Source organism: Hemitrygon akajei, chromosome 5 (genome assembly GCF_048418815.1).
Source record: "Hemitrygon akajei chromosome 5, sHemAka1.3, whole genome shotgun sequence".
NCBI lineage: Eukaryota > Metazoa > Chordata > Chondrichthyes > Myliobatiformes > Dasyatidae > Hemitrygon > Hemitrygon akajei.
This window is the reverse complement of record NC_133128.1, coordinates 185,472,866-185,490,072: the sequence shown is the minus strand read 5'-3', so window position 1 is coordinate 185,490,072 and position 17,207 is coordinate 185,472,866. Positions and strand designations below refer to the sequence as shown.

General features: G+C 41.9%; 1 protein-coding gene across 2 annotated transcripts in view; it reads left to right on the top strand.

The window, feature by feature from the left end:
- The first annotated feature begins 557 nt into the window (after positions 1-557).
- The window catches only part of slc38a11 (solute carrier family 38 member 11), a 68,400-nt gene continuing 51,750 nt past the window's right edge, over positions 558-17,207 (top strand). The window contains exons 1-5 of one of the 2 annotated variants that reach the window (XM_073044694.1): positions 558-641; positions 756-890; positions 2,713-2,778; positions 5,522-5,628; positions 16,311-16,390. In XM_073044694.1, the coding sequence (XP_072900795.1) occupies positions 581-641; positions 756-890; positions 2,713-2,778; positions 5,522-5,628; positions 16,311-16,390 (449 nt within the window). In that variant the 5' untranslated portion in view covers positions 558-580. The remainder of the gene's footprint in view (positions 642-755; positions 891-2,712; positions 2,779-5,521; positions 5,629-16,310; positions 16,391-17,207) is intronic. The other variant, XM_073044695.1, reaches the window with a different exon arrangement.

Here is a 17,207-nt window from a genome sequence, read left to right as displayed (position 1 = left end):
ACCTGCGGGCACATCTGCGCTTCCCAGTTCGGGCTCCGCTCTCATCAGAGGCATCACTGACATCATCGTCATTCCCAACGGACTACCCAGAAGACATATTGATTAAATAAAAGCATGCACATGACATGGAAGATGGCTTTAAATGGTGTATTCAGTTTTTTTCCTATGTTATTAGGAATTGCATTGCACTGCTGCGGTAAAGTCAACAAATTTCACGATATATGCTGGTGCTGTTAAATCTGATCCTGATTTTTGCCAGGATTTTTACTGGACTACACTGTAACATCTTTCCAGTAGGGTTACATAGATATGAACTACTTTCAAAGTAAGATAGATTAATGTTACCTGATGTATCATTATGTTGAATGAGTGTATTTCATAATTTTAGTAAAGAATTACTATGGGTTATTTGAGAAAATGAACATGGACACAAGGTCGATTACTCATAAGTTAAATCTCCTGTACTAACTGGGTATTAAAGTGGATATTTTGTTTTAAAAAAATAACATCAGTATTTTTAAAAATGTGTATCGATTTACAAATTATTTTGCACTTTATGTTGTCAGGGTTACCATACTCAATGAGACAAGCTGGTCTTCCATTTGGAATTCTACTTCTCACCATCGTCGCATATGTAACAGGTAACCCAGTTTGTGGATTATATGTCTAATCATTGCAATATATTTAACAGTTGTCACTTTTATATGACATACATCCTAAACTCATGGGAGATTACTTTTCTGTTTTGTTTATAGATTACTCTATTATCTTGTTGATTAAAGGAGGAAACCTATCTGGAACCAACACGTATCAATGTCTAGTGAATAAAGCTTTTGGTTTAAAAGGCTATGTGATTCTTTTAATTCTGCAATTTTTATATCCTTTTATTAGTAAGAGCTTAATTTCAACATTGTTTGAACATTATTTTTTCTAGCTAGTATAATTTTTTACTTCTGGCAATCAAATGTGCATTACAAATTATTTAGAGAATGTAATTAGAGCTATATAATTTTTGATGGCCAAGAAAACATATATGCCATTGTATCTTTTACATAGCAATATAGAAATACTGAATATCAGAATATGCAAAAAGCTATTAGCGGTCTGTCCTGCGATAATACCTTGGATGTCCCATTTTCTATAGTACCCCATGTAATACTCTAAATTTTGGCCACATACTCATCCAGTTCTACTGAGCTTGCCATAGTGACTTCCAAAAATGTTGGCGTAATGTTGATTTTTGGAGAATTTATGGCCTGCAAGTTTATTCGTGCCAGTGGGCCTGCCACTGCAAATTCACAAAGACCCAAGATGGCCCAAGGCACAAATGTGTGTCTCTTGCGCACCTTTGCCATGTCTGGGATTGGAGATGGGGCCAGTGGCCAGTAGCTTGGTCAGTGGACTGAGCCCTCAGGGACGATATCAGCAACCATGCGTGGTAGGAGTTGTAAGATCTGGGTCTGGAAGTAGTTAAGTTTGGGGAGTCCTGAGAAAAGCATGTAAATTAAAAGAAAACAATAAATGGGTTTCCTTTCCAGAAACAAGGTCCAGCTGTTCAAGAGATTCCTTGAAATAATTCTGCTGAAGAGACAGCAGTTCTGAAGATGCCAATGATAAGCATTCTTTGGAACAGTGGTGCCTAATTTCTTGTGCAGGAAGGGTGATTCATGAAAAGAAATTTGAAGTTGAATTTCCAAAGTGTTGCAATTTGACCTGGAAGTTGCATTCTATTCCAGACTTTTTTTTTCAAATAAAGGCAATGCTCTGTGTCCAGATTTTTAAACCTGTATAATTTTCTAGTCTGAGCCATTCAGAAAGTGAGCTTTTCACTTGGCATGTAGTTCAAAAGTAATAAAAGCGTGGACTAATATTCATGATCTATATAGTGTAACTATATTAACGTAGTCATTAGAAAGGGTAATAGAGTCATAGAAAAGTACAGCTCAGAAACAGACCCTTTGGCCCATCTAGTTCATGCAAAACCATTTAAACTGCCTACTTCCATTGACCTGCACCAGGACCATAATCCTACCATCCATGTGCCTATACAAGCTTCTCTTAAACATTGAAATCGAGCTTGTATGTCCACTTGCACTAGCAGTACAATCCACACTCTCATGACCCTCTGAGTGAAGGAGTTACCCCTCATGTTCCTCTTAAACTTCTCACCTTTCACCCTTAGTCCATGACCTCTGGTTATAGTCCCACCCAATCACAGTAGAAAAAACCTGCTTGCATTTACCCTATGTTTGCCCCTCATAAGTTTGTAAATCTCTATCAAATCTTTCCTCAGTCTTCTACATTTCAAGGAATAAAGTCCTACCCTATTCAAATTTCTCTTATAACTCAGTCCTCCAGACTTGGCAACATCCTTATAAATTTTCTCTGTACTTTTTCAACCTTAATTACATCATTCCTGCAGGTAGCTGACCAAAGCCGTGCCCTAGGCCTCAGCGATGTCTTATACAACTTCAACATAACATCCCATCTCCTGTACTCAATACATTGTTTATGAAGGCCAGTGTGCCAAAATCTTTATTTATGACCCTATCTACCTGCGATGCCACTTTCAATGTATCATGGACCTGTATTACTGGATCAAAGAAAAATTAGATCATTTATATTTATAAATGTATTGTTATAGAGTTTATTCTTAACCACATTTGTTATGAACGTGAATTCACTTTGTAAAATGCAAAATTTAATTTTCAGCCATGATAAGCTACAACATCATCGTGGGAGATACATTAACCAAAGTGTTGCAGCAAATTCCAGGTGGTAGGTGATTATTAAAGGATTGTTTCATATCGTAACACTGAATACGAGCATTAGGTTAATTCTAAAATTATATACACAGGTAAATTATAAATTGTGCTTTTGGTAGTGTTCGGGTCGGGTGACCCAGGAAAGTACAAGAAGTCCAGATATGATATCTGGAATGCCATCTCACATGTGACGTGGCAATTCTAGGCCAAACCTGAAACACTGAAGGTTGTGTGACCACTGTGACAGGGCTTGAATGCCATCAGCTCCTACAAAGTAAAACCAAGCAACCTGAATGACAACAAGGTTTCGCTCCCAGATGAGCTCAATGATTCTTATGCTCACTTTGACTGACAAAACATGGAGGCACACTCGTTAACTCCCACAACCACTGATACGATTTCACTCTCTGAGGCCGACATGAGAGCATCTTTTAAGGGGTCAACCCACCGAAAGAATCTGGCCTAGACGGTATATCTGGCCAAGTACTGTGTTAATCAACTGACTGGAGTGTTTACTGCTATCTTTAACCTCTCACTTAGACAGTCTGAAGTTCCCACCAGCTTCAAACACGCTTCTATCATTCTGATAGAAGTTTGATTTTTCCATCAGGGACATTGTGAACTTCCATACCTGGCTCTGATGCAGCCAGTCAATATGTTCTCCTCCACAAATCTGTCGAACTTTGTCAAAGTTTTCGATGTCATGCCAACAAGTGTAACCATATTGCCATCAACAACAGCTTAATTGCAAGAGCTACTTATTTATTTAAGCTAAGCAAGGAAACAAGATGTTGTGGGAATGTTACTTGAGTACTGTTCTTGTCAATGTGTACATCACCAAACTATATCTTCAGTCATAAATTAATCAACACTACATTTTAGGATAATTATTGTATCTTAAAGACACTCATAAATTTCTACAGACATACTGTGGCTGCATCACTACCTGCTATGGGTGGGGTGGAGGTGGGGGACTACTGCACAGGATCAAAATAAGGTACAGAAAGTCAGCTCCATCATGGGCACCAGACTCCCCAGCATCCAGGACATCTTCAAGGAGCAATACCTCAAAAAGCTGACATCCAACATTTATGACCCCCATCACTCCGGACATGCCCTGTTCTCATTACTACCATCGGGGGGGGGGGGGGGGTGGGGGTGGAGGGGTGGAGATAGAGGAGCATGCAGCCACACACTCAATGATTCAGGATCAGCTTCTTACCCTCTGTCATCCGATTGTTGAATGGACATTAAACCCATGGACACTACCTCACCACCTTTTATCTCTTTTTGAACTACTTATTTAATTTTATATATAGATATAGGTATAGATATATATACTACTGCCAGATAACAACAGATTTCATGGCGTGCTAGTGATTCTGAGTTTGAGTACAGAATCTTTACATCCTCCAGATGAATTAATTTCTCAGTCAGCTTTGTTCTGTCTAGAAACTTGTTACATTCCTCTCTTTTCTTCAAAGTCATTAATAGATACAGGAGATTGCTAGATAACCAGTACTGATCTTTTTTACAACTCCATCAATAAAACACTGATATTTTCTGCATAGTCAGAACTTAAATGGCATTCACTGCCTGCCCTAGGGAAGGTGCTGGTGAGCTGTCTTCTTGAACTTGTGATGAAAGACTCTCAATGCAGTTTCACAGGGATTTTCATCCATTGTTGAAGATTGCACAAGATAACTTGTTGAAACTCAGTTGCATGAAAACCAATGTAATCATCGTCATCATTATGTACCATGTTGTATTACATAGGTGATCAGGGTCTCATGACTATGATTGTCCTTGACAAGTTTTTCTACAGCAGTGGTATGACATTGCCTTCTTCTGGGCAGTGTCTTTACAAGACGGGTGACCCCAGCCATTACCAATACTCTTCAGAGATTGTCTGCTTGGCGTCAGTGGTCACATAACCAGGACTTGTGATGTGCACCAGCTGTTCATACGACCATCCACCACCTGCTCCCATGGCTTCATGTGACCCTGGTGCAGAGGGCTAAGAGGTGCTACACCTTACCCAAGGGCGATGCAAGGAGTGCCTTACACCTCCTTTGGTAGAGATGTATCTCTACCCTGCCCCCCAATGTTATACAGATTGTAAACTCAAGTGAACACATTCAAAATAATTTTTGCTGAAAGACATAAACAGCTGGTCAGTGATTAAGTGAAACCCATTTCTGTTGTTGTACTTTTTGGCCTAGACAAAATCAGTTCACATGTTTTAATAGAATTCTGCCTGACACTCAGGCTCCTAATTTCACAATCCATACAACTCACAAGATATTGTTCCACATTCCATTTGGCAACAATGGTTGGAAAGCCGTTTTTAAAGAGCTGTGTTTTGACTTCAAGATTTGCATACAATACACAATGTTAGGATGTCTGCCAATTGTGAAATGCCACAAGTGTCACTGCTGAGGTAGCCGAATCGGGACGATGCCAATGGTCATGTGTAAGAGGTTAAATCAAAAGGAAATAGGGTTGATGGGATTTTTCTGAATGCCTTCTGTGATTTGTTGGGACAAAAAGCTGCCTTCTATCTCACAAGGAGGAAGCTGAAAATAGTTGCTGTCTGTGAGCAGAAAGCAGCATCTTAAAGTTGGTCATCTCACATTCCACACACTACAGAATGCTAAGCTGTTATGTAAATGAGTACAATACTGTGTTTGTTAATGTAGAATTTAATTTTAAAAGCATGTTTCATAATATTTCTATATCATTTGTTCAAATTCTAGTTGGCCCTGAAAATATCTTAGCAGAGAGGCATTTTGTGATTGCAATGACAACTCTCGTGTTCATGCTCCCATTGTCCATGTATCGTAACATTGCTAACCTGAGAAAGGTGACTTTTACTTTCATTATTGTTCACGGCTTTGTTAAATATTTTAATGTGAATAATTTAGACATCACCATAATTGGTTACATAGAGTCTTAACTTTCACAATCGATTGGCATTCTGCAAGATAGACCATAAGATAAAGGAGCAGAGTTAGGGAACTCAGCCCATCGAGTCAGCTCCACCATTCGATCATGGCTGATTTATTATCCCTCTCAACCCCATTCTCCTGTTTTCCCCCGTAACCTTTGATGCCCTGACTAAGCAAGAGCCTGTTAACTTCCAGTTACTCAATTAGTTGGCCTCCATGGCTATCCCTGGCAATGAATTCCACAGATTTATCACCCTCTGGCTGAAGAAATTCCTTCTCATCCCTGTTCTAAATGGACATCCCTCTCTTCTGAGGCTTTGTCCTCTGGTCCTAGTCTTATCCACCATTGGAAATACCCTCTCCATATCCACTCATGTAGTCCTTTCAATATTCAGTAAGTATCAGTGAGATCCTCCCTTCATCCCTCTAAACTCCAGTAAGTACAGGTCCAGAGCCATCAAGCACACCTCATGTATTTACACTTTTGTTCCCCGAATCATTCTTGTGAACCTCCTTTGGACCCACTGCATTACCCATATGTCTTTTCTTAGATAAGTGGCCCAAAGCTGCTCTGAGAACTCCAAGTTCGCTCTGACTAATGCCTTTTTAAGCCTCAGCATTGCATCCTTGCTTTTATATTCTAGTCCTCTTGAAATGAATGTTAACATTGCATTGCCTTACTTATCACCAACTCAGCATGCAAGTGAAACTTTAGAGGATCCTGTACAAGGACTTCCAAGTCACTCTGATTTTTGAATTTTCTCCCCATTTGGAAAATAGAATACATCGTTATCCCTTCTATCAAAGTGCATGACCATACACTTGTTGGCCTGGGGTCAACATATTTACATTGTTGTTTGTGCAGACAATAAGGTGCAAGCTTCGATTCAACGCACTTCCCTCTACTATATTACATCTGCCACTTCTCTGCCTATTCTCGCAAACTGTCTTTCTGTCAACTCCCTACTTCCTCAACACTACCTGTCTCTCCTCCTATCTTGGTATTATCTGCAAACTTAGTCACAAAGCCATCAATATCATCATCCAAATCATAAACATATAACATGAAAAGTAGCAGTCCACTAGTCATTGGCAGGCAACCAGAAGAGGCCCTCTCTATTCTTGCACTTTGCCTCCTGCCAGACAGCCAGTTTTCTGTCCATGATAGTATCTTTCCTGTAATGCCATGTGGCTTTCATCTTGGTATGCAGCCTCGCGTGTTGCACATTGTCAAACGCCTACTGAAAATCCAAGTAAGTAACATGCACTGACTCTTGTATATCATTCCTGTCTGCTAGTTCCTTAAAGAATTTCAACATATTTATCAGGCAAAATTTCCCCTTCAGGAAACCATGTTGACCTTAGCCTACCCTATCATACACCTCCAAATACCCCAAAACCTCATATTTAATAATGTTAATAATGGACACCAATATCTTACCAATCACTGAATTCAGGCTAACTGACTTATAATATCCTTTTCTCTGCCCCCTCCCTTCTTAAAGAGTGGAGTGAGATTAGCAATCTTCCCGTCCTCCGGAATACGGTGATTCTTGAAAGATCATTACTAATTCCTGCACAATCTCTTCGGCTCCCTCTTACAGAACCCAGGGGTGCAGTCCATCTGCTCATGGTGAATTATCTACCTTTAGACCTGTAACCCTCTGGGTCACCTCAGGCTTGCTCAGCTCGTTCTCGTCTGGGGGAGCAGCCTTCGGCCCCACCCAACTGGGTAATCAGCCCCGCCTCACCCAAAAACAAACAATACACCATATGCGATTAAATGAGTACAATTTATAAAGGTTACTATAACTAAGTGATTAATAACGATACATTGTATATGAAGAAAAAAAAATAAAGAAAAGGCGCCAAACTTATCAAAGTCCAAACCACTTCGTGCACAACCGTTGGAGCTCAATTACTGAAGTCTTCTGGCCACCATTCGATCCCCTCCGAACTCCTCGACTCGCCTCCTGGGACCAACCACGGTGGTCGACCAGACGCTCCACACGAATCTGTCTTCGTCTCCTCTCCTCACCGAAAACCTTGGGCCTCGGACCCCCGCTCAGGGTCCGTTCCATCGCCCAGCTTCCAGCATCGCGTCCTCTCTCTCTCACCCCCTCGCGCCGACTGCCCAAAATGCCCACCAACAATCAGTTTACAGACCCACAAGAAAGAATAACATTAATCCCAATTGGTTAACAAACAAATACAATTCACAATATCAGTAATTTTAACCCAAACAAACTTCCAGCACTTATCATAACAAAGAAGCATTCCTACTTTTAACAAAACAAAGACGCCATTTTGATTACATACACAGTAACAAAGAAAAAGAAGAAACCCCCTTTACACTCTCCCCCCACCAAATAAAAGTCATGTCCTCACGACTATTAAATAACTCGCCACCTTTCCTGCCAACACACCCTAACCCAAGCACAAACAGTGACATCTCCTTCCCACACAGTAAACCTCACGCCCTGTTCCTCAGGCGCTACATAGGCCAACTATCTGGGAGTTCCCTAACCCTTCTGAGACCTCCGTACCCCCTCACTTAAACCCTTCAGGCTCGGACACAACTGGGGATACCTCGGGCCCGCTACCAACTCCTCTCTCAACCTCTCACTCATGCCCCACACAGCTAACCCTCCCCACTACACCTGACTCAGTGAGAGAAGGGCCAAAGGTCTCTTCCTCAATCGAGGGAAAGTTAGCAAAAGGCAGCATGTACCACACATCCAGCACATTATCCATCGAATCTGTATTCTTCCTCATTTCTGTGATCGGTAGCTGCTGTTTGATCTTCTCCAAATGGAAACACGTGGCCTGCACTGCTCCTGCAGCCTCTTCAGCCTCCTGCAATTGAGATATCAGCTTCTTCTCTGGCCCCTGCAACTCTCGCCACAGGCTCAGCAGTTCTGACTAACGCTGACGAAATGGTGGTGGGGCCATGGGTTGTCCATACTGTTCGGAGAGTGAGGAGTGATAGGTTGGGATGTTTCAGTAGTGGTGGGCTCCGCCCGGTTGTTGGCATAATGTCCAGCCCTAAAGGGGCGGAGGCGTGGGCAGAGCTGACCTCTCAGTTGTTGGGTGAGTGGCAGTGCTTGGCTGAGGGAAAGCGACAGGAATTGGTTGGAAGTTTGAGTAGGCGGGCTGGTGACGTTGTTAGAACTGTCGGGTACAATTACCTCGGGGTGACAGCTGTCAGTTATGTGAAAGTGTGGGAAAATGCATGTGGTTCGACTGGAAGTCAAATGCCACAGCTGGGGGGCTTATCATATCTGTGGCAGGAGATTGGTGGAAAGTTTTTAGGGTATCCCTTTTGGTTAGGAGGTCAGATAAATTGCTTGCAGTGCCAGGGGGATCTGTCAAGGGAATCAGCTCCTCCCTCAGTAGTTCAGTTGATTCGAGAGGTGTCGGGAAACTTAGAGGAGGCCCAGTGTGGGAACGGCTTGGGGTCTCTGTTGGAGCACGTTCCCAGAAATGTACCAAGGAACTCCCGAAAGGAACAAACCCTATTCCTGAAGGCTTAGAGGGACCACGCGCACAGGTGTTGTTACGGATGGATGGGAGTCAAGTTAAAGCCATCCTCGGCACCAGGGTGCCGGTTAAGTTGCTGTACAGTTTGTTTTATAACCGTTATTGGAAGCATTTACCCTCGACGACATTGAGGGCACTGGAGATTTGGGGTACCAGTGCCGGTGATTATCCAGACGACGGTTGTTGGTCAGTGAAAATGGAGTTCTTAGAGGCAAATGTGGAGGTGACTGAGGTTCGTGAATCGTTAATGCTGATGTGTCCGGACACTGTTGAGACGGGCAGCGTTTCGGTTATGGAAAGAACCAATATCCTGTTGGTGCGCTTGGGGGCCTGTCCGGAGGAGGTGGGTGAGCACTGTTTGGAGGCATTGTCAATGCACCCAGAGTTTCGAGCTGCTTGTGCGGACGTGTGTAGCAGCATTGGGCCAGTACCGAATTCAAACAAGAGTCGGTGGTGGTATGGCCTGGGGGAAGTATCTGAGGGTGAGACCCTCTTAGTGGACGCTGCGAAATACCACGAGGGAGGGTAGTTGACCGCTGAAGACACCTCGGTGAGAGAGAGGTTGCGGTGACTGGCCCCTGAAGCCGTGGAAGACGTAGGCAGCGTGTGTGTGGATTATATTGCGCTGAAGAGGCACACTGTCAGTGACCAGAATACGGCCCTGAGGGCCGAAGAGGCGATGGCCTATCTGAGTGGTGCGAAGTGGTTTAAAGTGCTGGATCTGAGGAGTGGATGTTGCCAGATCCCGATGAGTGGGGCCGACAAGGAGAAGACGGCCGTTTTATGTTCCCTAGGATTCTTCTGGTCCGAAAAGATGCCACAGGGCATATCCGGAGCCCTTGCAACCTTCCTGCGGGGCATGTGGAAGACCACGGGGGATGTGGAGGCATTTGGAGTTTTGGTGTATGTGGATGATCTCTTGGTATTTGGATTTGCCTCAGGAGAATATGAAGTGAGGTCATTGCAGGAGCAGCTGAGAACTACAGAGTTAAAGTGTTTTCTGGACACGTGCCAGGGCTGGCGAAGGTCGCAGCTCGTGAGTGACTGTCTCTACAGAATCAAGTTTGAAATGATGACTGAGAGACTGGAGAGAGTGATCTGGAACCATTTGGAAGACTTACAAGTTGGAGAGAATGAAGGAAGTTGTCTGACTGAGGGCAACAGCAAACTGAGAACCTGGAGAGGGGAGTTTGCGGAGGTGAAGAAATTACAGACAAATCTCGGAAGAGGGAAGCGGAAGCTTGAAAGGAACCTGAAGATGACCATCGACAGTTCAAATGAAGTGCAAAACCTGAAAGTTGATCTGGAAGAAGTCATGAGGAAGAAAAAACTGGAGATAAGTGCAGTGAATACTGAACTGGAGGCTGACCAATCTTTAACTGCTGCTTTTCAGGTCGGGGTGGAAGAAGCTGTTGGAGTAACTGCGTCCCAGATTGAGATGGCCAGGATGCGTGAGTCAGAACTGCTGAGCCTGTGGCGAGAGTTGCAGGGGCCAGAGAAGAAGCTGATATCTCAATTGCAGGAGGCTGAAGAGATTGCAGGAGCAGTGCAGGCCACGTGTTTCCGGTTGGAGAAGATCAAACAGCAGCTACCGATCGCAGAAATGAGGAAGAATACATTAAGGTATTTCCCCTTAAGGAAACCATGCTGACCTTAGCCTACCTTATCATACACCTCCAAATACCCCAAAACCTCATATTTAATAATGTTAATAATGGACACCAATATCTTACCAATCACTGAATTCAGGCTAACTGGCTTATAATATCCTTTTCTCTGCCCCCTCCCTTCTTAAAGAGTGGAGTGAGATTAGCAATCTTCCCGTCCTCCGGAATACGGTGATTCTTGAAAGATCATTACTAATTCCTGCACAATCTCTTCGGCTCCCTCTTACAGAACCCAGGGGTGCAGTCCATCTGCTCATGGTGAATTATCTACCTTTAGACCTTTCAATTTCCCAAGCATCTTCTCCTTAGTAATAGCAACTACACTCACATCTGCCAAAGTTCCTGGGTGTCAAGATCCCTGAGGATCTAACCTGGTCCCAGCATATTGATTTAGTCATAAAGAAGGCAAGACAGCAGCTATAATTTATTAGGAGTTTGAAGTGATTTGGCATGTCAACAAATACACTCAAAAACTTCTATAGTTGTACCATGGAGAGCATTCGTACAGGTTGCTTCACTGTCTGGTATGGAGGGCTACTGCACAGGACCGAAAGAAGCTGCAGAAGGTTGTAGATCTAGTCAGCTCCATCTTGGGCACTATCCTCTAAAGTGCCCAGGACATCTTCAGGGTGTGGTGTCTCAGAAAGGCAGTGTCCATCATTAAGGATCCGCACCATGAAGGACATGCCCTCTTCTCATTGTTACTGTCAGCAAGGAGGTACAGAAGCCTGAAGGCACACACTCAGTGATTCAGGAACAGCTTCTTCCCCTCTGCCATCCGATTCCTGAATTGACTTTGAAGCTTTGGACACAACCTCTCTTTTTTAATATAGAGTATTCATGTTTTTGCACAGTGTTTCATAGTCTATTCAATATTTGTAATTGATTTACTTGTTTATTTATTATTGTTTTATTTTATTTATTATTATTACTATATTTTCTCTCTCTCTGCTAGATTATGTATTGCATTGAACTGCTGCTGCTAAGTTAACAAATTTCACGTCACATGCCGGTGATAATTAACCTGATTCTGATTCTGATTCTGACTGGCACAAAATACTTATTAAATTTATCTGCCATATCTTTGTCCCCCATTACTACCTCCCCGGCATCATTTTCCAGTGGTCCAATATCCACTCTGGCCTATCTTTTATGTTTTATATATATATATCTGAAAATACTTTTGGTATCCTCTTCGATATTATTGGCCAGTTTACCTTCATATTTAATTTTTTCTTTCCTTATGCATGTTTCAGTTGCCTTCTGTTGGTTTTTAGAAACTTGCAATCCTCTAACTTCTCATTAATTTTTGTTATATTATAGGCCCTCTCTTTTGCTTTTATGCTGTCTTCAACTTCCTTTGTCAGCCACGGTTGCCTCATCCTCCCTTTAGAATACCTCTTCTTTGGGATGTAACTATCCTGAACCTTCCAAATTGTCACCACAAACTCTAGCCGTTGCTGTCTGCTGTCATCCCTGCTAGTGTCCCCTTACAATCAACTTTGGCCAGCTCTTGTCTCATGCCTCTGTAATTCCCTTTACTCCACTGTAATACTGATACATCTGCCTTTATCTTCTCCCTCTCAAACTTCAGGGGGAGTTCTGTCATATCATGATCACGTTCCACTCAGGGTTCCTTTACCTTAAGCTTTCTAATCAAATCTAGTTTATTACACAACACCCAATCTAGAATTGCCTTTTCCCTAGTGAGCTCAACCAGGAGTTACGCTAAAAAAGCCATCTCGTAGGCACTCAACAAATCAACTCTCTTGGGATCCAGCACCAACCTGATAATTCCAATCTACCTGCATATTGAAATCTCCCATGACCATCATTACATTGCTCTTATTAATTAGCTTTTCTATTTCCCATTGAAATTTATATCCAACATCCCGGCTATTGTTCAGCGGACCTATATATAACTCCCACCAGGGTCTTTTTACCCTTGCAGTTTCTTAACTCTACCCACAAGAATCATGCATCTTCTGATCCTATGTTACCTCTTTCTGTGGATTTGATTTCATTTTTTACCAACAGAGCCAACCCAGCCCCACCCCCATCCTATCTAGCTGCCTGTCCTTTTGATAAAAGATGTTTTCTTTGATGTTAAGTTCCCAATTATGACCTTCTTTCTACTACAACTCAGTGAGGTCCACAACATAATACCTGCCAATCTCTAACTGCACCATGAGAACATTATTTCCGATATAGCATACAATTAAATATAACACCTTCAGTCCTGTAGTCATCACCCTTTTTGATTTTGCCCCATGTTACACCTCATCCTATTGACTGCAATTTTGTTCTATCATCTGCCTGTCGCACTATACACAGCATTGTTTTATGAACCAATTATCCCATTCTTCACCATATCAACCCAGTTCCCATCCCACTGATGACTAAGTTCAAACCCTTCCCAACAGCTCTAGCTAACGTGCCCGTAAGGTTATTGGTCCCTATCGGGTTACAGTGGAACCTCTCCTTTATGTATGGGTCATACCTTCCCCAGAAAAGATGCTAATGATCCAGAAATTTGAAACCTTGCCCTCTACATCACTTCCTCAGCCACTCATTCATCTGTACTATCATCCCATTCCTGCCCTTACTAGCCTGTGGCTCTGGGAGTAATCCAGAAATTAATACTTAGGATGTCCTGCACTTCAGCCTCTTCTCTAACTCCTTACACTCTCTATGCAGGACCTCCTCCCCCTTTCTACCTATGTCATTGGTGCCTCTGGTTGCTCACCATCCCTCTTGAGACTCTTCTGCAGCTGCTTGAAGACATCCTTGACCCTAGCATCTGGGAAGCAACACACCATCCTGGCTTCTCTTTCGCATCCAAAGGATCTGCTGCTTGTCACCTTAACTATCGATTCTCCTATCACTAACGCTCTGCCTGACTCTATCCTTCTCTGCTGAGCCTCAGAGCCAGACACAGTTCCTCTGGTTTGGCTGCAACTGCTGTTTGATCAACCCCCCTCAGCAGCATCCAAAGGGGTATAGTTATTGCTTACTGGAGTGGCCACAGAGGAACCCTGCTCTGACTCCTTACTCACCTTTTGGAGGCTCCCCATCTACTACATGAAGCCTGCTTTCTTGTGAGCAGCTCAGTATAAGTCTCATCTACGAAGTTTTCAGTCTCCTGGAGTGCATCCAACTCCAGCTCCAGTTCCTTGACCTTGTCAGTCAAGAGCTGAAGTTGGGTGCACTTCTTGCTGATGTAGGTGTCTGGGAGTTATAGAGTCGTAGAACACTGCAGCACAGAAAAAGGCCCTATAGCCCTAACTAATGGTCTCTCCACTTAAACATTTCTCTTTATTGGCCCTTACTAAGTGTCTATTAACCCAAGCAGTCTCCCACTCCACTGAGAAGTACTGACAGGGCCCACTCACTTTTTAAAATCTGCATTTAAAGTCCACAAGGAACTGCTTCCAACTTACTTTGTGTCTTCTGCTCCGCACACTGTAACTTGGAGATTTTATCCTCCACTTCTTCAAATGTGTGTTCTCTGAATGTCTTCCATCTAAACCTGGTTGGAGAAGGGAGCAGGAACTGGATAAAGAAAGTTCCTGCCTAAAACCTAATGAAGTAGCAGAGTAGATCAATAAATACTTTCTTTCCAAATTCCTCATAAGTAGTTTGGTAAATAGTTAAGGGGAAGTTTGTAGGAAAGGGAGAACAAGACACCATATGGAGGGCTTGGAGTTGGAAACCTAGAAATTTCTTGCTTCTCCTTACGGTCATGGAGGGAATTGGGGATCAGTCTATTCAGGCGTAAGTTCAATATAATGACAAGTATCTTTCTCCTCATAGATCCTGGATTAAGTAGAGTCAGATAACAATAATGTCATTCAAGCCTGTTCTAAACATTTATCAAAGAACTTGCTGCTTCTACACAGCTGCCACACTCTTACATGGTGTGCGGTAGAGTGGAGGGATCTGGGAGTATGGATCCATAATTCCTTGAAAGTGAAATCTCTCAAGAACATGTCAAATTTACTGGAAAAACGGTAGGATCCAATAAAATAAATCACTGCAGATATTTTAGCTGCCTGTCTGCCCAGTTTCTTCAGGAAGGCAAGTTATTATCAGCTCTTGGGTTTTGTAGATGAAACGCACTCCATTCTTTTTGACAACAGCAAGAAAAATCTGTGAAAAATCTCTTGCATTCTCTGTAATGGATATTTAAGTGTGCACCTATATCAAACAAAAATATCGTGTCAGGTTTGAATCGATCTTCTCCTGACTGAGTTGATCTTGTGTTGATCGATGCAATGGTTCCTAGTGTTGACAGATAGAGTAGTTACTTAAAAATCCCTGGGTCATGAAGAGAAAAATGAACTCAGTAGATTGGCACTATTCAGAACATTCACTAAAAATGCATACTGGAAGATTGAATCAAGCTTACATTATTTTTCTCATGGGCAAATAAGCAGTTTATTCATCCTCATAGAGACAGAATCTGAAGTGGTTTCAACTGAGTGAAATCAAATGTAGTTTAGTTCATCCTATTCTAAATATATACTAAAATCAATGTTCTTAAATAAAATATTAATTTTCATTATTAACATGAAATATTAACCAGATGTTTTGTTCTGATTTTACAAAGTCTGGATAATGGTAAGACTGGTTCTGAAAAATCAAGATAAGTTCCTTGTCACATTCAGCATTCTACATAAGGGATCATGTTCAGCTCTTGTGCAATTCAACCATGGGTAAAGTGTTTGAAGTTCAAGTTAATTACAGTGAAATGGACACCAGAGATTTAGGAGTGGATTCCTTCATCAGAACTGAAAAGTAAACAGATACATTTGATCAGAATGTGAAACAGGAGAAACAAGGGGTTGGGAAAATGACATAACAAGGACTTAGTGATATGATTTAACAAAGGTTGGTGTAACAATTTGTTTTAGTCAAGTAATGGCCAGAACATGTCAATGGTAAACAACATTAAAGGAATAAAAGATGGGAGAAAAACATCCAGGAAATGAATGGACTGAGATAGGAAAGATGGAAAAAAATCTCCAGAGAGATCAGATGTAAGTAAACCTCCAAGGCACATAATTTTTGAAACATTATTTTAACTCCAGTAGAAGTCAAAATCTGCATGAAAGTTACTCTATATCATCCATTGCATCATAGCTCTTCCAGTCAACTTCCCAAATTATCAACTTTCTATCATCTGCCATTTGAGGTAATTGAGAATTTTGAGTTATTTTTGAATGGGGGACTCTCTCCCTTTTCATGCCACAGTCAGAGATTATGATCTGGATCACTTTAAACTAGCATTGCAGATTTTTGGTAGATGAATTATTATGGAGGTGAGGGTGATGAGTTGCTTTTAATGTTAAATAAATGTAAACATACTTTCTTTGCATTTTGTTTTCCAGCTCTCATTGGCCTCACTTGTTTTAACCCTTGCCATCTTGGTAATAGTTGTAGTCGAAGCTGCAACCCTTGGACCAAACATGTAAGTGTTTTAAGTGATTACCATGAACATTGCCATACAAAAGTAATTGTTCAAGGTTTAAAATAAGATTTAGCTGCAAATATAAAGAAATGGGAGCAGGAGTAGGCCATTTAACCCTGCAGTTTGTTGACTTGCTGTTTCAGTACCATATTCTTGTTCACTTAACTTTTATATCCAGAAATTGTTATGTTTTGTAACTTCAAAACTTTAAACTAATTCAAAGGAAAACGAGAGCCAAGAGATGCGAGACTTAAGTTTGTTCTTTAATTCTTTAATTTAATCTGTCTACCTTTTAAAATCATTCAGTGATTTGACCTCTGTTGCCTTCTGTATGAATGAACACCACAGATTCAGCCCTAGCTGAGTGAATAAATTTCACCTTGTGCCAATCCTAAATGCTCTTACTCTGTACCCTGAGACAGTGATTGAATTCTGATTGCAATTCCAGTGATGACATTTATTGACTGGAGTCAATATTTTGGATTATTTGGGTCTAAATTTGATAGATGTGGGTGCTGAACATGATGAAAATGCTCTTTGTGTCAGACCTTGCACACTGAATTAGCACTAGATGTTATCCAAGATCCACCATTACTAATCTCTGCTATAAATGGTTGCTTTGCCATGGATGATCAGTTTATTATTTTATTATCAAATATAATACTTAAAATAACATGAGGCAGGCACAGTAACACTGTTAAACCTTCGCTTCAACTGGGCAATGTGATCTGCAGATCACCTTTGGGCAGGCTGCAGCACCTGCTTAGCCCTAACCCCCTCACCCCACCACTTTATCAGGGACACGTGAAGCCACAGG